Source organism: Felis catus, chromosome E1, assembly GCF_018350175.1.
Source record: "Felis catus isolate Fca126 chromosome E1, F.catus_Fca126_mat1.0, whole genome shotgun sequence".
Lineage (NCBI taxonomy): Eukaryota > Metazoa > Chordata > Mammalia > Carnivora > Felidae > Felis > Felis catus.
This window is the reverse complement of record NC_058381.1, coordinates 18,892,014-18,915,943: the sequence shown is the minus strand read 5'-3', so window position 1 is coordinate 18,915,943 and position 23,930 is coordinate 18,892,014. Positions and strand designations below refer to the sequence as shown.

Below are 23,930 nucleotides of genomic sequence, written 5' to 3'. Positions count from 1 at the left end.
ATCACTCTTTTTTTTTTTTTTTTTTAATTTTTTTTTTCAACGTTTATTTATTTTTGGGACAGAGAGAGACAGCATGAACGGGGGAGGGGCAGAGAAAGAGGGAGACACAGAATCGGAAACAGGCTCCAGGCTCTGAGCCATCAGCCCAGAGCCCGACGCGGGGCTCGAACTCACAGACCGCGAGATCGTGACCTGGCTGAAGTCGGACGCTTAACCGACTGCGCCACCCAGGCGCCCCTAACCATCACTCTTTTAAAAGAAAATTACACAGCTTGCCAAAATCAGTGATAATCATCTTAGGTTCTCAAGAGCTGCGGGTTTTATATGAATCATTTGATGTAGGATGTCTGGCCTTCCCTGATATATAGAAAATCTGGAAACTATAGAAAGGGGCCAAAGAAGAAGAAGGGGAAGGCAAAGGGGAAGAGCGCCGAGCTCCCTTCCCCCCACCCCGTTCGGTAGCTCTTTGAGCTTTCTCTATGCTAGGCCATTGTAGTGACTTGTTTTTATGTCGGTCACCTGCAAGCCATTTGAGGCCAGAGATCTGTCCCATCCTTCTGTGTGTCTGCTCCAGGCTTGGTATCACATCTGGCTCAAAGCAATCAGTGCCGGAGGGGGTTCCTTCCTCCTTGATGAGGAGAAAGAGCACAAGCTTTGAAGTCAGGCCTTGATTCAAATATTCACTCTCTGTATTAGTTTTCTGTTGCCGCAGAGCAAATAACCACAAGCATCCCCAATTTATTAGCTCACAGTTGTGTAGGAGGAAGACTGGATGGCTGTGTCCAGGCGGGCTCAGCCAGCTTCCCTGCGCGGGGTCACCGGGCCGAGAAAGTCAAGGTGTTAGCAAGGCTGGCCTCTTACCTGGAAGCTTCAGTAAGAAGCCACGTCCACGTGCATTCAGGTTACTGGCAGAAGCCAGTTCCTTACAGCTATAGGTCTGAGGCTCCCTTTGCCTTGCTGGCCGGCCAGGGGCTACTCTCTGTCCCAGAGGCCCCCTGTGTCCCTTGTCACCTGGCCGTCCATCGTCAAAGTCTGCGTGGAACCCTTTTCTCACTTGGGCCTGTCCCTTCCTCTCTGCCACCTTGAACCCTTGAAAGGTTTTGAAAGGTTTTGACTGAGAAATAAGGCAAGGGTAGTAACTGCCTACACAGTGCTTGCTGAGGGTTAATTCTATTTCATCCTTCTCTTGTGAAGCCAATTTCACTTGAAACCTGTCTTGTCTAATTCAGATTAGCAGAATTGTAAAGGGCCTTCTTTATCTGAAGTTCTTATCATTCTAAAAAGTTGTCATGATTCATCATTCTTCTGTGCAGAGAAATAAAAAGAAACAGGCAGGCACCATGCCCTCATCGTAACTTTTCTGGGTTTTTTTCTTCCTTCCCCCACCCTGGCCCTGAAGCTTTTGGTCTACCTCAGCTGCTGTCTCTGGTAGCCCTGGGGGTGGGGGTGAGAGCTGGCTGCCCGTGTCCTCTGACAAGTGGAGGCTTCTGGGAGGCAGACCCGCCAGCACCTGGCCCCTGCCACTCAGCAGGGGAGCCCAGCGCTGGCCACGGGGAGGATGAAGAGGGCTCCAGGGCTGGCCTGACTGCTCACCGGCTCTCTGCCGGTCTTTTCTGTGCTTTCTCAGGAGATCCTCAGCGAGCTCACACTGGATGCCCTGCTGGACATGAACGAGGTCAAGGTGAAGGAGACGCTGCGGCGCTACGGGGCCAGCGCCGAGGAGTGTGGCCGCCTGCAGTACGCCCTCGCCTGCCTGCGGAAAGTGACAGGTCTGGGTAGGTAGGACCGGCCTCCCCGGTGCTAAGGCCAGCCCCGTCGGCTCCCTGTCCCTCTGCCTGGGCTTGAACGCCAGCCTTCCCTCCCCAGGCCTGTCCTGGTTCCCTGGGGCCCCTGCCTTTGCTGAGGCCAGTGATGGGGGTGGGGCAAGCGTGGCCCAGGGTTTCTGAGGCAACTTGGAAAGGCCAGAGAGTGCGTGCTTGGCCTGACCTGAGATAGAGGGTTTGCATCCCTACTGCTCAGCCTAGTATGAACCCAGGGAAGCTTTTGCACATCGTTAGAGACCCCACACTGGTCCACTGGGTGAGCCCTGTGCGATTTTCCCTCTTCTGAGCACGTCTGTTGGGCTCGGAACCCCCAGTGGCTCCCTGCATTCCAGCCCCCTCGGCACCCCGAGCTCACCCCCAGCCTGCCCCCTGCCTTCTCCTGCCCCCATTGGCTGCGGGGCTGTGTGCTCAGATGAGAGAAACTATGGTGTTTCAGCTGTGAGTGTGGACGTGGCCACTCCAGGCAAAGTGGGTAATCCTGGTATTACGATGAGTTCCTTGAGAGTTATTTGCGGGCTTTCTAAATCTTGCCTTGGAAACAACTTCAAACACTGTGACTTAACATGCTCACTACCACACCAGTAAGGCTTTAAAGTGAGCCTAATGAATGGAATTAGCCCCGTTTTTGTTTTTTTTTTTAATTTTTTTTTTCAACGTTTATTTATTTTTGGGACAGAGAGAGACAGAGCATGAACGGGGGAGGGGCAGAGAGAGAGGGAGACACAGAATCGGAAACACGCTCCAGGCTCTGAGCCATCAGCCCAGAGCCCGACGCGGGGCTCGAACTCACGGACCGCGAGATCGTGACCTGGCTGAAGTCGGACGCTTAACCGACTGCGCCACCCAGGCGCCCCTAGCCCCGTTTTTAATTGTCGGAGCCACCTGTCTTATTTCTGGCTCCCTGAGGCTCAAGGAAGGTACTGAAGTTTATATTCTGCTCGATTTTTTTTTTTTTTCCTCCCAGAGGGGATTGGGCTTGATTTCTGTCTCGGCCCCATTATACCGAGTCCTCCTCTGACACAGAGCCTAGCGTGGAGAGCTTCACTCGGTTCAGAAGACCTCCACGTCCCAGGCCTCCCAGCACGTGCCAAAGAGTAAACGTGAGAGAGACGTGGCCTGCGTTCGCGTCCCCACTCACAGAGGGGACTGAGCCCAGAGAAGGCAAAGGCTTAGCCACGGACACACAGCAGTCGGTGGCAGAGCCAGAATTCCAGCCTCAGTCTTTGTTGGCAGCAGGGTTGCTTCCGCGTTGCGGAAATGTAGAACAACTTGGTACCCAAGCTGGGACCGTGGGGTGACTCGTCAGCCTTCCCTCCCTGTGCCCAAATGGTAAAGAACTGTGGAGGCACCAGCCGTTGAGGGATGGTGAGCCATTTGTATTAGGAAGGTTCCTGTCTGCCCGTCCTGGGTGCCAAGATAGGGAGACCGCTGACGCATCAGGCCGTACATTTATTAAGTCGGGCGCTTGACGTGTATGTGGCGACACCCTTCTCAGCGGTGGTGGTAAGTGCCTGTTGTAGCTAGACCATCGGAAGCATTGGGTGAATTGTCCAGGGTCCCACAGCTGGCACGCGGCAGGGCTGGGCTTCGAACTCGGGTTTCTTCCTCAGAGGGTGCTTTTTCTACCATGCCCCGGAGGAGGCCTATGGGGAGGAGGGGGTCTTTTCCGTGTCCTTCTCGTCTGGTTTCAGCTGTGGTACCCCTACGTCCCCAAGAGGGTCCTGGCCACACCTCACCCCAGTGGGTCTGCCCAGTGGTGGCCAAACCTCCAGGGAATCTTCTGGGGCCTAGGTGGATACCACGATTGCCCAGTGTCTCAGATCGTGCGGTCAGTCTTGATTGCACCTAGAGCAGTCTAGCTGCCATAAAGGTGGACTGTGGATTCTGCCTGCCTGGGCTCAGCACTCTTAGAATCCGTGGGACCTTGGTCTGTTTCTTAACCCCACCGTGCCTCAGTTTCCTCATCTGTACAATGGAGGTAATAACAACATTCTCTCATAGCGTTGTGAGGAGGAACTGAGTTAAGGTCGAGTGCTTAGACCAGAGCCTGGCATATATTAGTGTTCTTTTCAGTATGAGGCTTGAGGAGTCCTAGAAAATGTTGAAGCCACTTGCCTTGTGGTCACTGGTCTTAAGAAAGGTGAGTGAAGGATGGTTCTCTGTGCCAGAGGCTGATGAACAGGGGAGATCATTCCTGCTGATACTTCCTATCCTTCGTCTGTAGCTCACATTGCTATTCACACCCAGGTTCTTCCTGCTGAGTGACTCCGGAGTCCTTCTCAAGAGCCACTGCTGGTTAACTGGCGTTGGCATGCATGTCAAGACCCATTTGCCATCCCTGAGCTGGCTCAAAGCAGCGGTGATTAAAAATCGGTAAATTAGGACCACCTGGATGGCTCAGTCAGTTGAGCATCCAACTCTTACTTGCGGCTCAGGTCATGATCCCAGGGTCATGGGATCAAGCCCCAGGTCGGGCTCCATGCCGAGCATGCAGCCTGCTTAAGATTCTCTCTTTCTTTTCCTCTGTTCCTCTCCCCCCACCCCCTCTCTCTCTCTCACATTAAAAAAAAGAAAAAGGGCGGTGGTGCCTGGGTGGCTCAGTCAGTTGAACATCAGACTTTGGCTCCGGTCATGATCTTGCGGTCTGTGAGTTCCAGCCCCGCATCAGGCTTGCTGTTCTCAGCCTGTCTGTGCAGGGCCCGCTTCGGATCCTCTGTCTCCCTCTCTCTGCCCCTACCCCGCTCCCGCTGTCTCTCAAAAAATAAGTTAAAAAGTTAAAAAAAAAATTATTAAAAATATGGCAGACTGAAGAATTTGGGGCTTGTTTCCTTGGGTGGCGGACTTGGCCATTTTTTCATCCCTCAGTGACAGGCATGCCAGCGCCTCCCGTAGGCCACTGTGTAAGTTACAGTGTAAGTCATGGCTACGGTTCTCCGGGAGCAAACACAAGGAGCACACACACAGGCCGAGTATCTCACTCTGCCGAGTTGATTCATGAAGAGAAAGTCACCATGTAGTGAGGTAGGAGGAAGGGTCCTTGAAGACGGAGGGAATGTACAAGAAACCCTGAGAGTCTCGAAGGTCGCTTCCCTCCACTGTGCCAGATAAATGGCCGCGTGGGCTTGGCCACCTCTCATGACCGAGAGCTCTTTACCTCGCAAGGCTGGGCCGGATTTGTAGGTTATTCAGAATGGACGGCCTCGTGGGAGGAGGCCTAGTGCTGCGGTCGGGATCGAGGGCTGCCTGACCTCGGCAGTGCGTGTGGCCTCTCTGAATCTCCGCGGCCTCACGTGGCCCTGCCTGAGTCAGGGTACAGAGCACAAAGTAGAATAACTCCAGTGTGGAAGTTCATTTTGTCTGGAGTCAAAATCTGCCTTCCTGTACTTTCCACTCACTGGAGGCAGGTGTCTTTTCCTTCCCCGCAGCAGGGTGTCTGATTATGGGCTCCTTTCTCTCTGCCCCCAACCCTCTGGAGTCTCCTCATCCCCTGTAAGCACAAACCTAGAGTCCTTAGCGAGCCCTCCGAGACCCCTCCTGAGCTGGCCCCAGGGGGGACTGACCTTCCGACCTCATCTCTTGCTTCTCCCTGGCTTGTCCTGACCTCTCAAGGCACAGGGAACTCTGTAGTTCCCAGAAGGTGCCGTGTGTTCCCTGCCTTTGCACGTGCTGTTCCCTCTGCCCAGTACACCTGCTTCACCTTCTCTAGCTGGCTCAGCCCAGGCTCCTCCTCCTCTGGGAAGCCCTCCGGGCTGTTTAGGGTTCTCCTCCTCATATTCCCTCAGTGCCCAGACAGCTCTGTCTCAGCACACTGCTGTCCCCTCTTTGGACCCTTCAAGCACAGTGAATGTCTTTTTCATGCCTTGACGTCCAGCATGTGCTTGAACGAACAGACAGACTGTGCCATTGAGCTGGAACTGCACAGAGCCCCAAGGTCTCCAGGGCCAACAGTGTGGGCGGCCAAAAGGACAGCCTCTCAGAAAGAAGTGGCTATTGACCCTTTCCTCATTGGATCTCTTTCCCAGCAAATTCCCAGGGAAGATTACTATTGAAGGTTGGGACACCCCTTTCCTGATGTTTGAATTTTTTTTTCTTTAAAAATTTTTTTAACGTTTAGTATTTTATTTTTGAGAGAGAGACAGAGTGTGAGCTATGGAGGGGCAGAGAGAGAAGGAGACACAGAATCTGAACCAGACTCCAGGTTCTGAGCTGTCAGCACAGAGCCCGACACAGGGCTCGAACCCACGGACTGTGACATCATGAGCTGAGCCGAAATCGGACGCTTAATCAACTAAGCCACCCAGGCGCCCCTGAATTTACTTGACATGGAGTTATCCCTTTCCCACATTCCAGCTTCCCTTTCCTGACTCTTAAAGATCAGTTACCACTTCCCTCTCTGAGGTCACCCATTTTTGGGTTGGGTGTCCTGGCTTACTCCCCACAGACTTGCCAGCAAGAACCCTGGACAAGCCATTCTCTCTCTGGGCCTCATCTCCCCTCTATAAAATGGGGACAGTGACATCTGTGCCGGTGCCCCTGAGTCACAGATAACACGGGCAATGACATGTGTGCATGAGAAGGCCTTTACGAAGGCTGGTAGCTGAAGCCTTCTGGTAAGGAACTGTGCAGCATTGGACAAGGTGTTACCCTCTCTGGGCCCTGGCCACCTCACCTGTAAATCTCTCTAGCTCCAGTCATCTGTGACTCGACTTCTTGGCCCACAGGAGGGGAGCACAAAGATGACTCAGGCTGGAGTTCATTGGACGCCCGGCGGGAAAGTGGCTCGGGGCCTTCCGCGGACACCCTCCCGCCAGCCGGCCCGCCCTGGCCCCCAGGGAGCACCCAGCTGGGCAGAATGGGCAGCGGTGCCCAGGGCCCACGCTCCGTCTCCGTGTCGGCTCTGCCCACCTCGGACTCCCCGACCCCAGGCCCCTGCGAGGGCCTCGCGGACACCTGTATCCCCCTGCACGCCAGCGGCCGGCTGACCCCCCGCGCCCTACACAGCTTCATCACCCCGCCGACCACGCCCCAGCTGCGAAGGCACACCAAGCTGAAGCCGCCGCGGACGCCGCCCCCGCCCAGCCGCAAGGTCTTTCAGCTGCTGCCCAGCTTCCCCACGCTCACCCGGAGCAAGTCCCATGAGTCTCAGCTGGGGAACCGCATTGACGAGGTCTCCCCAATGAGGTGAGTGTTCCTGCCAGGCTGGGGCTCAGTTTGCCAGTTCTGCCTACGGCTTTCTTGTTACAAAGGTAACACAGGCTTTATTTTAAAAGGACAAATAAAATCAACATGGAAGCGTGCAAAGTCCACTCCCCAGGCTACGTTAACAGTGGGGACTGAATCCTGCTAGGTTCCTTCTGGATATGGACGGACACGCGCGCGCACGCGCGCACACACACACACACACACACACACACACACACACACACACACACACACGGTGCCATGTATCAGTCAGGATAGACCGGGTTATGCTGCAGTAACAAATAGCCCCTAGCTCTGTACATCTTAAAACAACAAAGATTTCTTTCTTGCTTATGCTACCTGTCCATCATGGGTTGGCCTCATTCTAGATCCCAGGCTGACAGAACAGCCACTTTCTGGATCATTGTCTGGAACATTCCACTAGGGCAGAGGAAGAAAGAATTTTTCATGTTAAACACTAACAGTTAAACGCTCTTTTCCTACAAGTTCCACTCACCATTTGTGACCCTACTCCAACAAAGCAACCAAGCAATGTCCATTCTCCCATGTGCGCAGATGGAGAGAACTAGAATATCTGGCTGAAATCTCTGATGATTATCAAATACTATGGGCTCTGTTCTATAACCTAGTTTTTTTTTAACTTCTTATCTCTGAGAATGTCATGTCCCCACATCTTAAAGTACTTTTTCTGTAAAAAATTTTCTTAATTTATATACTTAAATAGGTACTAAGTGTCGCGTGGTCCAAGATGCAGACGCTTTGTAGCACATGTTGTTTGTCACTGTAGGGTAGACAGTGTGAAGTTACCCCCACCATTTTTCCTTGGCCACCCCCATTCCCCTTTCAGAGCTAACCAGGTTATCACTTTTGTGTATACCTATAGTTACTCAAGCTACCTCATCTTTTTCACTTTTTCGTATCATTTCATTGTATAGTTTAACTCCTCCCCTCCTGAAGGACGACCTTCAGGTCCTTGTCAGTTTGGCTGTTACAAAAATTGCCCTTGTCAGTGTACCCTTGTGGGCGGGGCAGAGGGGAAGGAGGGAGCTTTCTCTGGGTGCCTCCTACCTTCCTGTACCTCTGAGTCCAGGCTTTTTTTCCTGACATGTGCTCTCTTTTTCTGGTCTTGGGTGGGCTGGCTCCACCTGTCCAGTGAAGGCTGTCTTGGGTCGCTTATGGGATGGGCCCCAGACATCTCTGATGGTTTTGAGTATGTCACCCAAGGAGAAGAATGCGTGCTGTGACCCACCCAGACACCCCCGGTCAGCCCATCCTGCTGGGGCCTGGTCCCCTGCCCCCTCCCCAGAAGGGACTGCAGCCTTCCGCCCCTTCTGGGTCCTCTTCTCCCAAAGAGCCCAGTACGATCACCATGTGGACACATGGAAGTGGGTCATCAGAGGGCATCTCGGTGGGTAAACCCAGTGCACCTGTGTCTCATTTTCCCCTGAGAGGAGACCCGGAGGGGTCTGGGCACAGAACAGAGCCTCAGGCAGATGGCGCCACTCACATCTCATAGCTGGTGAGCTGGGCGTCACCCTGGGATTCTGAGTCGAGTCCACACGGAGCCACTAGAACTAGCACTGTGGACACTCAGCGAAGCCCGTAGGGCGGCCCGGGTGGCCTGCGTCTTCCCCAGCTTTCTTTGTCGCTGGGCCAGCGGCAGCCCCTGGGACGAGCTTGCTCAGGACACGTTCCACCTGGCCCTCCTTGGGGCCCCCTTTCTGTTCTCCTCGCCCTCCTACTCCAGCCACTTCCCCTTCTCCTGCCTAGACCCTGAGCACCCCTCCCTGCAGGGCTCTGGACACCCGAGGTGTCCCCGCTTGCGGGAGGTGATCTCAGAGACCGTGAGCCTGTTTCCTCAGTTGTGAAACGGAGCACACCGTACGGTGCTGCGTGGCTGGCGAGGCGTAGACAAGCTGATAGACAAGAGCGTGCAGCGTGGGAGCGCAGGAGTAACTTCTGTGCCCACAGGGGGGCCCAGGGAGGGCACTTCTAGCCCTTCCCATCGAGGAACCGTGCCCGTAGTCTGGCCCCATGCCCCAGGGGCTCAATGTCCTTACCTGAGGACGTTGCCCGCTCCCTCCCAGTGAGTGATGTTCTGGGAAACACACTGAGCCAGCACGGTGACATCATCCCACTTTTTCTCTTTTTTGTCTCCTGCAGGTTTGGTAAGAGTGATTCATTTTCATCCCCTCTGCCACCCGGGAGTCGTGTTTGTGCTGCTGTCCCCGTCAGGGGTGGATTTCTTTGACCCTCTCTCAGTCCAGTCAGCCTTTCCACCACCCAGAAGCAGAGGTGCTGGGAACCACCCCAGGAAATAGCTCTAGGACAGGTGGCCTTAGGATGTCGCGAGGTGGTCTCAGCCCAGCCAGGAGCTGCTCTCTGCGAAGCAGGGACCTTGACGTTGCCATGGGCTGTGGGCATTTCCTCCTCAGGCCCCATCTGCACCCTGCCATCCCTACAGGTGACCTCTGGCAGGGAGCCTTGTCTGCTGAGCCGCTTTGGTAGCCCAGAGAGACGTGCAATCTGTCTGGTAGCAAGTGGATGTTAGCCGTCCTCAGAACCCAGCTGATGTCAGGGGACCCCTCACTTTGGGAGAGGAATAACCCCAGGGGCAATAATGTGGCTTGGCTCTGAATGCAGCCCCGAGAGATTGGGGGGTGCGGATAGAAATGCCCCTTTGGGAGGGGAGGAAGAAGCCCGGGCAGCCCCAGATCGCTTTTCCTGCCCCTCCACCTGCAGGGTGGGAGCAGGTCCTTGCATATGGCTGTGCTGTAGGGCTTCTCTCCTGAGTCAGAGCAGAGGGCACCAGCCATGCCTCCGGAGCCTTTTAATTGGCGCAGCGGAAATGCAGAGACGTCTGGGTCTCGCCTGAGCAAAATAGCAGCTTACTTTCGTCCTGAGCTGGCGAAGCAGAGTGATGAAGCTGTCAGCAGGGCCTTAGTGATGAGGCAGGGGTAGCAGGCCACAGCTACACCAAGATGAAGCTGGCCGCGGGACCACCAGGGAGGCGTGGGGTGAGCAAGGAGGGAGGCCCCTTCCCCAGGGCACGGGTGCAGACTTCAGGGCCCCTCCCGGAACCTTGGAGGAGAATCCAGCCCCTGCATCCCTGGGGCAGCCTGGTCCTGTCATCCTCCTGGCTGCTGTTGTAGTGCAGGGACCGCGGCAGGGAGACTGCCTGCCCAGCTTGCCAGAGGCAGAGCAGGGTCTTCAGGGTGAGTATTTCGTCTGGATCAGGGGCGGTCGATGCCTAGCTCGTGTGCTGTCTCCCCTCCCTCCTATCCTACGACCCAGCTCATTACAAGTCGGTCATGGGTTGTGTTCAGAGATACATGGTTGAAATCTCATTTTTCCATAGTCTGTTTCTCTTAGGTTGGCGGCCTAACCCCAGTTAGACCCATATGCTTTGATGGCCTTGACTGCTCACAGTGAAGGGGATCCCAGAAGGGAGTTGGGACAAGTCAGCCCCAGGGCAGGTGTGCCAGAGAGAGCCCTGAGGGGTGTGATGGTGGGTTCCCGAATCATTAGGGAGCAGGAAAGGGCTTTTTGGTGCTGATCAAACTCCCCTTGGTGTGGGAGGAGGAGGTGTGTGCCAGGCCAGCACATGGGGACAGGGGGTGCAGGGATGTTGCTGACTCTAAGGACAGGAGACAGAGATCCCTCAAGCGGGGGTATGGTTCCTTTTGATAACTGGATAAAAGTTTAGACCTCTCCAGGGAAAAGCCCGCAAAGTTCTGCTTACCAGTCCAGAGGATTCCCAGAACCCCTGAAGCCCGTCCATGGTCTCTGAGAACCACCCCCAGGAGGAGATAGGCAGCGCTTAGGAGGGGCAGAAGCGGGAGGGGGGAGGGGAAGGGGTACACAGGTGGAGGAGGGGCAGGAGGGGGGTGCACAGGTGGAGGGGGGACAGAAGCAGGAGGGAGTGGCGGAGGGGAGGGGGTGCACAGGTGGGGGAGGGGATGCACAGGTGGAGGGGGCAGAAGCGGGAGGGGGTGGGGGAGGGGAGGAGAGGGGGTGCACTGGTGGAGGAGGGGCAGAAGGGCAGTGGGACACATGGGCTGCCTGTGGATGGAGTGGTTGCTTCCTGCTGCTCCTTGATGCCCAACCTGTGATGCTGTAAACACTGGGAGGATGCTATTCTGATGGGGAAGCCCAGGATTAGGACAGGGAGAGCCCAGGGTGCCCCGTGGGAAGGCAGACAGAATGCTCATCTCAGGGCTCGTTGCCTGAGACTTCCCCAGCGGCTGGTGGGGCTGGGCCACCTGGGAGCATGGTAAAACTCCACGTTGTCCTTGCTCTACCCGCCAAGATCGGGCACTGGTGGTCCTCAGAGCAGAAGTCTCCAGGTGCTTCTGGCTGGAAGGGTACCAGATGTGCTGTGTAGCTAACCAGTCTCAAATCCTCTGCCAAGGGCCGCACAGCTCCTACCCACTAAATAGGAAGTGACCAGAAGTAAGCCCTTGCAAGCTAGTGACCTGTGGATTCTTGTGGGGTGGGGTGTAGGCGGAGACTTCTGTCCTCAGTTTTGCACTGCCTGCAGCCCTCCCTTCAAGCCTGCCTTCCACTGCAGCCAGAAGCCACACGGCGGTGGTTTCTGAACCATCTGTGGGGGCCAGGCAGCAACGTTCGTAGGAGAAGAAGGCCGGGCATGAGGGTCCCCACGCTGCCCTGGTCTACCTGGCCTGTCCTTATTTTGAACGTTCAGGGAAACATTTACCTACTATTCAGTGAGTCCCCGCACCCACCTGGCCTGTGATCTCTGATCTAGAAGGTCCTAGGCACAAGCTTCCGCAGCCTGCTCGACCTGGCCTCTTTCCCTGCAGATCTCCCGTACGGATCCCCACAGATGGTACGAAGGGACATCGGGCTGTCGGTGACTCACAGGTAGGTCCAGCCAGTCTGGAACAGGGATGGGGCACAGCTGGGCTGAGACCTGCATGTACCATGCTCCTCATTGGGGGGGGGGGGTGGTCTGTCCTGATCCCTGTTTCTCGGGGACTCTTTGCCTCTGGTCTGTCCATCACCTCTGTGAACATAGCCCTGCACCCACCTGGAAGCCCTGCCTGTCACCAGCGGTCGTATGGACTTGTGGGTCCTCCCCTACCCCTCTGGGTGTCTCTTCCTCACCCTGCTGAGGGAGAACACAGGTCCCAGGAGAAACAGGCTCACAGTCTCCCGGAGGAGGAGCCGAGAGCTTCCTGCGGGTCCAGCACCGGATCGCGTCGGGCCCACACCCGGCCACGCATCAGAGCCCGTGGAGCTTTGAAGCTCCAAACCCCAGGCCCCATCCCTAAAGTTCTCTGCTTAGCGGTCTGGATTTCTCACAACTCCTAGTCACGCTGGTGCTGGTGTGAGCTGGCATAGGCTGAGATGGGCCCGTGACGTGGCCTGGCCGGAAGGCTTGGCCTCAACACTCGTGGAGCTGGTGTGTGGCACCAACAGTAGGTGTGCACGGCATCTCCCCAGCCCGGACAACCAGCAGAACGGTGCCTCGGGATGCCTGCGCTCTGGCCGTCCCTTGCGAAAGCCTGCCGTGAGCACAGCAGGGCACGCTTGTTGAGAGCTTTGCAACTTCGCAGGGCCTCTCATCTCCCCCGGGAGTGTGAGCTACCGTCCAGCCTGGGAGGCCAGCCTGGAACTCTTGCCCAGAGGTGGAGACCCGGCTGTGGCTCCGAGGGCCTGAGCAATTTGCCTGAGGTCGTGCTGCCAGTAAGATAGGGATCGTGTCCCCTGGATGGCACCCAGACACCCGGAGACTGGTCAGAGCTGATCCCCAGACGCTAGAGTACCACCGACGAGAGGGCCTGGCTGACAGTCGGGACAAGCCCTTCGAGTGCAGGTCCCAGGGCCTCCCTCATCTGTACCCAAGGCTCCCAGGATGTGAGAGAGCCGCTCAGCACAGGACGAGAACCCTACCCATTCTGCCTCTGTGGGTTGCACGCCAGTAATCTCTCTGAGCCTCAGTTTCCCCCCGCCCCCGCAAACAAGACTTCCTCCCCGTCCTGTGATGAGGATACAGTGGGGTGATGTGCACCTGGGTTTCACGTGTCCGGCACCGGGGAGCACTTGGTGGACAAGCACAGGCCTTAGCCCGAGAGGGGCCCGTGTCGGCCAGGATCTGGGGCACGCCGGGATCAGCTGTTTCTTTTGTCTTGGGTGCACCTGCCTTCGCAGAGGATGTGGGCTGTGTCAGCTCACCCCTGAGTGTTTCCCGGGCTGCCGCTTCCTTCCACCTGGGGCAGCAGAAGCTGCCCTCCAGCTAGGGCAGCAGCAGTCCCCTTGTCTCATATTGCCAGGCTGCCCCACCCTGGTGACGTCACTGCCCCACCTTCTGGGTTTTTTTAAACCCGTGTTCCAGGCCTCCCTAAGAAGATCTAAAGTGTTTTGGTCTAATCCTGTGGGGGGAGGGGGAAGCTGTCTGTGGCTCTTCCCTGGTCGGGGAAGGCTTTTACCCCACACCCCACACCCCTTCCTAGCACTTGTCTCTTCTCGGGCCCGGACCTCACCACCATTTTGCCCTGTTTTCATGATTTCCCTGGTGGAGGTCGTCTCAGATACCACTGAGCTGCTCCCTAATCCCTGCTTTTGGCATGAGAGGAGATTAAAGCCCAGAGAGAGTATGTGGATCCCAGGGAGGCAGGATCAGGGCTCCCTAAAAGGCACTTCATGGGGTAGGGGGGCACCTGGGTGGCTCGGTCCGTTAAGCATCTGACTCTCGATTTCAGCTCAGGCCATGGTCTCACAGTTCGTGAGTTCAAGCCCCATGTTGGGCTCTATGCTGGCAGTGCAGATGGAGCCCGCTTGGGATTCTGTCTCTCTCAAAATAAATTAAAAAAAAAAAAACTAAAAAAAAAAAAAGGCCCTTCAAGCACACGGGTGCCTTTGTTCTAGTCCCTGAAAGCACCCATCTTGTCTGGGTGGAGACTGTAACCCTCTGGGCACTATGCATTCGCATATGTGATCTCCCCAGGTCCCCGGGAGGAGGTGCGCATGTTGGCCGCATTTGCAGAGGCCCTGAGGCATCCCACAGCCCATAGGTGGTAGGAGTCACCAGTGCAGCCTGACCCCAAAGCCCATGCTCTTTCTCTCCTGCTCTGCCCCCGTGGTCTCTCAGAGGAGCCCTCACACTCTATGTGGAGGCCCCTGGGGTCCAGACCCTGCCGCGTAGCTTCCCGGTGTGTGGCCTCGGGAAAGTCCCCCGACCTCTCTGGTTCCCTTGCCTGTGTACTGAGAATCTCAGACCCGCCCAACTCCCCAGGGGTAGTTGTAAGAATTGAGTGAGCTCATGTCTTATGGATGCATTACAAACCCTTCCCCAAATACTGTTGCTGTTTGTTCTGTTGCTCCTATGATACTCCACGCTTTGAAAAATCCTCCAAAAAAAAAAAAGTGAGTTCTTTCCTCCTTTAGGCCTCCCCACCCTGTGGACCGCCTTAGACTTTCTCCGGAGGACACCACCCGCTCAACCCCCATCCATCCTTCCGGTCTATCTTTCGTGGGTTTTAAATTTTTTAAGTTTTGATTTACTTTGGATTGAAGTACATTCAGAATTCAAGAGGTAGAGAAGGGCGGCTATGTACACAGTCCTCTCCTGCTGTCCCCAGCCTTCTAGGTCCCCCTGTAGGCAGATCTGGGCAGTTGGAGATCATTTTTATACAAGCAAATACATATGTATATTTTTTGGCCTCCTTTTTCTGTTTTCATCAAATACTACGTATATTATTGACACTGTTCTACCCTTCGCTTTTTTTTTCTTTTAAAAATGGAGGCGTCTTCAGATTCTATGTCTCGCCCCATTCTATGTATGCCCCTCCCCTGTTCATGCTTTCTCTCTCTCTCACACAAAAATAAACATTAAAATTTTTTTTAAAAAAGGGGGGCGCCTGAGTGATTCAGTCGGTTAAATGTCCAACTTGGGTTCAGTATATGATCTTGTTTTGTGAGTTCAAGCCCCACGTCGGGCTCTGTGCTGCCGGCTCAGAGCCTGGAGCCTGCTTCAGATTCTGTCTCCCTCTCTCTCTGCCCCTCCCCTGTTCATGCTGTATCTCTCTCTTTCAAAAATAAATATTAAAAAAAATTTTTTTTAACGGGGGCATCATTTCCATAGCGCTGAGTGCACAAATTTTTACATATGCACACACCCATGTGTACCACACAGGTGAAGATTCAGAGCATTCCAGCCCCCCCAGAATTGACCTTTGGCCCTTGATAGCACTACCACCCAGAGGCGACTGTTCATTTGTCATCATAAGTTACTTTTTCTGTATTTGAATTTTTTTTTAATTTTTTTAACGTTTATTTATTTTTGAGACAGAGAGAGAGAGAGAGAGAGAGAGACAGTATGAACGGGGGAGGGTCAGAGAGAGAGGGAGACACAGAATCCGAAACAGGCTCCAGGCTCTGAGCTGTCAGCCCAGAGCCCGACGCGGGGCTCGAACTCACTGGCCGCGAGATCATGACCTGAGCCGAAGTCGGACACTCAACTGACTGAGCCACTCAGGCACCCCTGTATTTGAATTTCATATAAATGGGGTCATGTAGTACTTTTTCCCCTGATAATGTAATTTGGAGATCATTCCATATTTGAACAAAAAAGAGCTTTCTTATTTTCTGTCATGGCGTCCCATTGTGTGATCGGACCGGCCTGTACACAGTCAGTCGCCGATACCCTAAACAGCATAGGTTGTTTATAGTCTTTTTTTTTTTTTTAAGTTTGCTTATTATTTATTTTGAGAGAGAGAGCAAGTGGGAGAGGGACAGGGAGGAGCGCGAGAGAGAATCCCAAGCGGGCTCCACGCTGTCCGCGCAGAACCCGACGCGGGACTCGATCCCGTGAACCTTGAGATCACGATCTGAGCTGAAATCAAGAGTCAGTCACTCAACCATCCGAGCCACCCACAACGCCCCCGTTTGTAGCCTTTTACTGCTGCAAATACGCTGCGGGGAGTAACCTCGTCTGCACATCGTTTGACACCCGCGGGCGTACCTGTTGGATAAATTCCTAAGACTGGAATCGCTTGGCGTGCACGCTTTACGAGTCGGGCAATGAGGACTTTGTGGCTGGGAAATCAGCATGCCCAGGGGGAGCAGTGACCCCGGGCGTCCCTGCCCTCCCCGGGAGAGGGTTCCGGTGGCTCCGGGATGGAACCCGGTCTCCCCGGGGCCCCGTTCTGTCCGGGCTCTGGTCTCCCAGCCGCGTGAACATTTTCCGGTGTCCACCGCTTGTAGGTTCTCCACCAAGTCGTGGCTGTCGCAGGTCTGCCACGTGTGCCAGAAGAGCATGATGTTTGGAGTGAAATGCAAGCACTGCAGGTGAGGGGCGGAGGGCGGGAGCGGTGGGAGAGGGTGGAAACCCCACGCGCTAGTGACAGTGCTACTACTCGATGGTTGGCCTGAGGTTAAGTCAGGATTCCAGGGAACTCCTTTGAGAGTTCGTACGTCTATTTGTGACCCCGTTCGGCACACCGTGGTGTGACCAGCCCTTTCGGGGGAGGTTAAGGACGCATCGAGCAAGACGTTCCCAGAAGAAGGGCAAATTTGACGTGGGCTTTGAAGGATGAGCAGAAGTTTACCAGGGAGACCCAGGAAGAAAGAATTCCAGGCCTTTTTACCTTGCACAACATCGGCGAGGGAGGGGAAGGCCGTTCTGGAAACTCTAAGGGGTTCTGAAGTTTAGCCTTACACAAAATTTAGCCTTAGCCTTAGTACACAAGATGGGGAGAAGGGGACAGGGAGTGGGAAGAACAGAGATGGCTAGTGGTATTCACAGAAGAGAGTTAAGGGAGATTGTATACAGATCTCACTTTCTTGTTTCGTACCATTGTGCTTTCTGGTAGGCCAGAAGGACAAGGATAGGGAGCAGTGTGGGGGGTGCAGAATGTTCTCTACTGTCTAACTACCCTCACCCTACGGAGGATGGGCCTGGAGTCTTTGCTCCCAGATCACTGCCCTCCGTTGCTTTGTGACCTGGGGCAAGATGCTTGCCCTCTCTGGGCCTCATTTTTACAACTGGGAAGATGATTCCAGGCCTCTTTGTCTACCGGGCTTGCTCCAAGATTCCGAGCTAGTGTGTGGAGTACAAGCATTTGGGCTCCTGCCAGGCCAGAGGCGACGGGTCTCATGCATGTCAGTTGGGTAAATTGTGTTTTCCCGATGACTCCCAGACCACCAAGAGGACGCCAGAGCTTTCCCCCAGCCTAGGTCTCCTGTGGCTCCTGGTTTTAAATTGGGGACCTCCTGCTCCCTTTTAAGTAATGCTTTTCATGCGGAGAGCACAGAGTGCCCTCTCAGCCCCGCGCTCTCCTACGATTGTAGAGTGAGGTTGGTAGGGCCCTAACTGTTAACCCGTTGAGTCGGTGAGAACCCCGAGATGCGGTAGGGCAGGCAAGACCAAACTGAGGGTCGAGGTCTTTGCCCTCTGGCCCATGCTGGCCGTCTGACCATGAGGCCCATGCTGGACGGGAGGGACCGTTCCTTGCATCTCTGGGATCCTTGGGTAATACAGACATTCTCCTCGTGATTCTCTCTTGTTTTGTAAGTTCAGATTTGTCTTCAGTGCTCTGAATGTGGGGGGAGGGTCTCCCTTCCTTTCTTTAGAGGAGAGGGATAGATGTGGGACCCACAACGTTTAAATGGGTGTGATTTAAACTGTCTGCTGTGAAGATCAGGCAGACAACGGCGGGAACGTGGTCGTGCTAACACTGTCCACGTGGGACGTTCCAAACTTTTGAGCTGATGTTTGCTGAGGAATTTGTGGCGATCGAGGCGGTCACGAGTGGGTGTTGCGCAGAGCTGCCCGGCAAGGCTCAGGGCCCCGTGGATGCCCTGGGAGCCCCGAGTGACCCTCCGTGCACTGACCCTGCCTTCTTTACCAGATTGAAGTGTCACAACAAGTGTACAAAAGAAGCCCCTGCCTGTAGAATATCCTTCCTTCCACGTGAGTGTTCTGCCCTTCTCCGCTTTCTGGATTTGGGGGGGAATCTCCTCTGTAGCCTGGTCTGTTCTCGATTAATGGTTCCCCCTTTTCTTTTTAAATAGAACCTAGGCTTCGGAGGACAGAATCTGTCCCCTCGGACATCAACAACCCGGTGGACAGAGCAGCTGAGCCCCATTTCGGAACCCTCCCCAAAGCACTGACAAAGAAGGTACGCTGGGCGGCAGGAGAACCCCCCTCTCGCCCTGGACTCCTCCCTGTAATGCAGAGATCCGGCCGGGAGGGGGGCGTGAAATCTAGGGTCCAGGACCAGAGGGTGGCCTTCAGGGATCCTATCTTTCGCCGTGTCCCAGACCTCACGTTTATGTCCAGATCGTAGTTATGTGCCCACGACCTGCTTCCTCTATTTTGACCTGACATTTCCTGAGCACTTACTATGAGTTGGGAACTTTTTCCACTGGTGTTTCTTTTGGTCCTCACAATGGTTCTAAAAATCACGTACTGATTTTCCCTCCATTTCAGATGACGAAACTGAGCACAGGGCCCCCCCGTGAGCAAGGGGCAGGCCCAGAGCAGAAGTCTCCGTGGCCGCCCAGCCCCAAAGCCTGGCCTTAGTCAGGGTACAGCGAACATACCTTCAAAAGTAATATGTGAAGGTGGATTGTGTTTTTCAGAGCCTGGGCTGGGGCTTCTCTGCTAATACAGACAGGTGCCCTCTGCAGCCACACAGACTGTCGAGAGTCTAACAGACCTGTCACGGTCCAGGCACAGATGTGTGTGGTGTCGGCAAGATGCCCGCGCTAATGATGGCTTCTGACGGCAGCCCCCTGGTGACCGTGCGGCCGGTGGCCTCCCCCCAGGCTTCTGTGGGTGTGGCTGTGGGTTTTCAAGTGTGTTGTGTCCCAGCCCCATACCAGGGCTTAGCATGCTAGGCTGAGCCTTGCCTCATGTGACTGAGGGTCACACGCCTGGCTTCTCCAGGGCCACGGTTGCCTTCTGTGGCTTGGGCCGGCCTAGGTAGAGGTTTGGACAGAGAGAAGCGAAGCAGGTAGCGTGGCTGATGATGCAGCTTGGGACGGTGGGGGGGGGGGGCTGTTCTGGAGGGACCATGGCCACATCTCCTTGTCCAACAAGGGAGGCCACTGCCTCAGGGGTGACCTCTCTTATTTGCCTGCCCTTGTCTCCTGCCTCCCTCCACCTGTCATTGCGTTTTCCCTGCCCGTGACATTCCCTCTAGGAATAGGGGTGTGGGGGTGAAGGACCACAGACCTGAGCTCCAGTCCCGATGAGTCCCCTTCCTTGCTTCTGTGACCTTGGGCAAATTCCCGTACCTCTCTGAGCCTCAGTTTCCTAGTTTGTAAAGTGGGGATGATAATGCTTCGTTCACAGGGTGTTGTGGGGTTAACAGGGCAATGAACTCGTTTGTCAGGAGCAGCGTGTGTTGTCCAGCCTGTCACAGATTAGACGCATTTCCTCGGGAGGGATGCCGGGCCCCTGACCTGCCACTCCCACCCTGCCAGCATTGTTTTCTTGTCTGCCCTCCGCTCTCCGGCAATACCAGGTGCACCCCTATTTGCACCGTGTCCCCATACCCCCTCGCTCTCCCCCTGTCAGTTCTTCTGGAACCCACTCAGGGCCCCTCCTCCTGCATGAAGCCCTCCTGCATGCACCTGCTTGGCCCTGGCCCCATAGAGTTCTGGGTGGTGCCTTCTCTTATGTCACCAAGGGCACTGACCGCCTCTCATCCTTCCCTGTTTGTGGCCATAACACGAGCTAACGGTTGCTGAGTGCCGAGGCGCTGTGCTGAGGGCCGTGCGTTTGGCCTGTGTATCTCTCAGGGGCCAGCCTGTCTTTCCACCCTCTTCTCTAGCCGCCCTGGCTCGCACCACGGGGCTTCAGTGCCCACCGTTCCCTCTGCCCGAGACCCCCTCCTCGGCGTTTACACCACTCAACCCTCAGGGAGGGCTTGCCCGAGTGCGGGCTGAGGGACCCCTGGCTGACGGCCTGTCTCCCCAGCGGAGGGGTGCTCTGGAGGGCAGGGCCATCATCTTGCTCCTGTCCGCTCCCTGATGCCTGCACTGGGCCTGGCACACGGTGGGCATGAGGAAAACTTCATATCAAACGCTGAACACGTGAAAAACCGTGTGAAGCAGCAGCTGATACCCCATTTTATGGAGAACCGCTGTGGCTTGGAAAGGTGGGGGGGGGATTCGAACGAAGTCACACAGGTGCCGAGTGGGGGAGCTGGGATTCAGTCTGCCTCGTAGTCCCTCCCCCTGCCCTGGCCGGCCTGGCCCTGAGGAATAGGATGGGACCTCGGTGGACGCAGCTCCCTCCGCATCCCGCATATGGCACCAAGTGGTGGCGGCTGTCCCTGGACTGTGAGGCCCACTGCATAGCTTTGGAAGCTTCTGGAGTGCTCTGGACACCCCAGATGCTTTGGGCCTGCGGAAGAAAAACCTGATGAACCGAGCATTTAACCTAACTTGGCCCCAACTTTTTTTTTCTTTTTTTTTTTTTTTTTTAAGATTTATTTTTAAGTAATCTCTACCTCCAACATGAGGCTTGAACTTAGAACTTTGAGATCAAGAGTCACATGTTCTCCTGGCTGAGCCAGCCGGGTGACCCCGGCCCCAATGTTTTTGACCAAGGAATTCCAACCCTGTCCACCAAGGGATTGGAGTTTGGGTCTGGGAAAGGGGTCGGGGCCAGGGTCCCACCTAACGCTGACTCCCCCGTAGCCCTCTCTCAGCTGGTCCTTTGACCTTGCTAGGGCCCAAACCACTGGGCAGTCCTAGCCAGTAGGTCTGCAGAAGAGTGAGGGGAGCATTTATCAGACACGACTGTGCCCCACACACTAAATATCGGAGCCTTATCGGAGGCTGAATTTAATTCATTTTAAAAACCCTGCTATGTGCTTGGCTCAGAGCCCGGCACCGGGGGGCATGATGAATAGGGTCCCTGCCTTCACAGGGCACACAGGACATTCTGCAGAAAACCATCCAAAATCGGGGCGCCTGGGTGGCGCAGTCGGTTAAGCGTCCGACTTCAGCCAGGTCACGATCTCGCGGTCCGTGAGTTCGAGCCCCGCGTCGGGCTCTGGGCTGATGGCTCGGAGCCTGGAGCCTGTTTCCGATTCTGTGTCTCCCTCTCTCTCTCTGCCCCTCCCCCGTTCATGCTCTGTCTCTCTCTGTCCCAAAAATAAAAATAAACATTGAAAAAAAAATTTTTTTTTAAAAAGAAAACCATCCAAAATGTCTTCCCTTGACAAACTGTAGTTCAAGTGCCCTGATGAGAAGGGCTAACTTTTATGGGAGCATGAGGAGGAGTGTGGTCCTCGCTGGGCTCAGGAAAGGCTCCTGGGAGGAGCCTTTCTTATGTTTGAGCCTACTTATGTTTGAGCTGAAGAAGCATGAGCAGGGGTCGCCTAGGGGATGGGCACTGAGGTGAGGGACTCTCTGTGCCATCATCCCCTCAAATATGAGGTAAAAACGTCAGGATGCCCCGAGCGCACCTCCTCGTTTTTAGGCAGGGAGGGGAAGGCCCCAGCGTGGGGGATGGGAAGCAGGCTGGGTAGGGCAGTGACAGTCCCTGCCCACTTCTGGCGTCTCTGGTCCTGCAGGAGCACCCTCCAGCCATGAACCACCTGGACTCCAGCAGCAACCCGTCCTCCACCACGTCCTCCACGCCCTCCTCGCCGGCACCCTTCCCGACATCGTCCAATCCATCCAGTGCCACGACGCCCCCCAACCCGTCTCCCGGCCAGCGGGACAGCAGGTTCAACTTCCCAGGTACCACACCCTCAGGTCTCTGCGTGCGTTCACGATAGGATGGGATACCCCTTCTCGGCACGCCCTAGCAGGCTCAAGGTCAAACGCTGCTGCCACTAAGAGCATTTGCTGGCAGCCAGGCACTGTGCCAAACTCAAGTGCGTTCCGGTATTTAAACCTGATGAGCGCTCTGATGGACGTGCTGCTTTCGTACCCGTGTTACAGATGGGGACACTGAGGCTCAGAGGAAGTGGCTGGCCCACGTGAGAGAGAGAGAGCCAGGATCAAAGCGAAGTCTGTCTGGCACAAGGCCTGGGGTCTTGACACAAGCCCACGCTGCCGTCCCGTGTGTGGGGTGGCTTCTCGTGGGCACTGTTCACTCAGGGCTGCTGAGCTCCCAGGGAGCTGAGGCAGGCCCAGAAGGCCCCAGACTCTGCTGCTTACCTGCTCCGTGATCTGAAGAAGCTACTTAACGGGAAGCTTTTGTTCCCTTTTCCATAAAGTAAGAGACCCTGTGAAGTCGGGGTTAGGTTATGCCCACTGTGCAGATGAGGACACTGAGTCTCGGGAGGAGCACGCTAGAGCTGACCTCTGACTCCGCCACCGCCCCGGGCTCTGCAGGGCCGGGCTCTCCCTCCTCTCGGCCAGGCCTGGGGTGTCCCGTATCTCCAAGAAGCAGAGTGGGGCCCACTCGCCTGTTTCAGGATGAGCCTAGGCCTCGGCCACCCTGGCAGCTCCTTGCAGTTGGCCTTGGCCCTCCGCGTGTTTCGGATGGCAGAGGCCCAGAGGAGGGAGCAGCCCCTGGGACACTCCAGTCTGCTCTGGGCCTGGTCAGGTCAGGCCTGGCCCTTGGGGCTCCAGGCCCGGGGGGACAGAAGCGCAGCTTTTCCTGTGCCGGGGGACCCTCATGCAGCCTGCAGGAGGCCGGACAGCCTCTCTGGGCCCGTTTCACCAGGGGTTTCTTCTAGGGGTGCTGGGAGACCGAGAATTTGTAAGAATCTTCTCTTTTGCCTGTGCCTTCGCCTTAACACACACCTGGCTGGCTGGCTCTGTCCTGCATCATCCTGTGCACACCCCTCTCCACCCCGCCCTCCCCAGGAGTGGAGCGATGGCCCATTAGAATGACCTCCTCTCCCGTTCTGCTCCGTCATTATGCTCTGAAACTGGGTCTTGTGCTAAACGCCTAGTTTGGGTTTTTCTAAAAGGAAGGGCCTGTTTGAAAAACAATAGCCGCAGAAAAAGCCCGTTTGGTGAGGTCAGTCAGAGCTGCTCAGCTTTCACTGTGGGGGAGCGAATCAGTTTATGGGGAAGGGCTGCCCGGTACCCCTGTTTTACAACACGACAGCCGTGTCAGCGTCCAGACCCCCAGCGCGTCCCCTTCAGGGGGACCCTGAAGACAGGTGGGTTTTTGTTCTGTTTTGGATGGTGAGAAAGTTTGCTAAAGCCTCATCACCTCTGGAGGTGAACGTGGCGCCAAGGGGGTGGAGACCATTCCTCTGCACTCGGCACAATTCCCTTTTCAGTATCTCACCCTTCTGGGCCCCCGCACGTTTCCACAGAGAAGTGAGCCTGGGAGGTGAATGCCGTCACCTCCCAGTGACGTGGTTGGGGCCACGAGCTCCCAGCCCCAGTCCTCCCGGGAAAGCCCCTTCCTGGGGTCTCCTGCCAGCACCCATTTCCTTCCAGTTCTTCTTCTCCTTCCTGCACGGATCACCCTGTTCTGCCCCGCCCCACCCCGTAAGCAGCCCGTGCCTGGCCCCCCCTCCTCCTTCGCTGCATTTGCTGTTCTGTGTGTGTGACTCACCTCCTCTTCTGTTTAAAGCTGCCTACTTCATTCATCATAGACAACAGTTTATCTTTCCAGGTGAGTCCTTTGCATGGTTCCACTAACTGGCCCTTGCTGTGGCCCCTGTGTTCAGCCCACCTGGGCATACCTTCCCCCGGGTACCTCCATGGTGCCTGAGCCTCACATGCACCGATTTTGAGAGCTGACTGTGTATCACAGCTGGGAAAAGGGAGCGGGGTGGGTAGGCTTGAGGTGGGCCCTTCACAGGGGCAGTGACTTGCCCGGAGCGACCTTGGCCTCCACCCTGTCCAGCCTGTTGCACAAAGACTATAGGCAACTTATCCAGGGTCACACGACTGACAGGTGGCGGAAATCCAGTTTGCAGAAGGGAGGGACAGACCTTCTTGCTGATGCCT

General features: G+C 55.6%; 1 protein-coding gene across 19 annotated transcripts in view; it reads left to right on the top strand.

Moving 5' to 3' along the window:
• The window catches only part of KSR1 (kinase suppressor of ras 1), a 164,091-nt gene that overhangs the window by 115,355 nt on the left and 24,806 nt on the right, over nucleotides 1-23,930 (top strand). For 17 of the 19 annotated variants that reach the window (XM_045045083.1, XM_045045080.1, XM_045045085.1 and 14 more), the window contains 9 exons: nucleotides 1,628-1,775; nucleotides 6,545-7,004; nucleotides 9,189-9,193; nucleotides 11,849-11,909; nucleotides 16,254-16,337; nucleotides 17,900-17,961; nucleotides 18,063-18,169; nucleotides 21,581-21,749; nucleotides 23,551-23,592. In XM_045045083.1, the coding sequence (XP_044901018.1) occupies nucleotides 1,628-1,775; nucleotides 6,545-7,004; nucleotides 9,189-9,193; nucleotides 11,849-11,909; nucleotides 16,254-16,337; nucleotides 17,900-17,961; nucleotides 18,063-18,169; nucleotides 21,581-21,749; nucleotides 23,551-23,592 (1,138 nt within the window). The remainder of the gene's footprint in view (nucleotides 1-1,627; nucleotides 1,776-6,544; nucleotides 7,005-9,188; nucleotides 9,194-11,848; nucleotides 11,910-16,253; nucleotides 16,338-17,899; nucleotides 17,962-18,062; nucleotides 18,170-21,580; nucleotides 21,750-23,550; nucleotides 23,593-23,930) is intronic. The other 2 variants (XM_045045081.1, XM_045045084.1) reach the window with 1 other exon arrangement.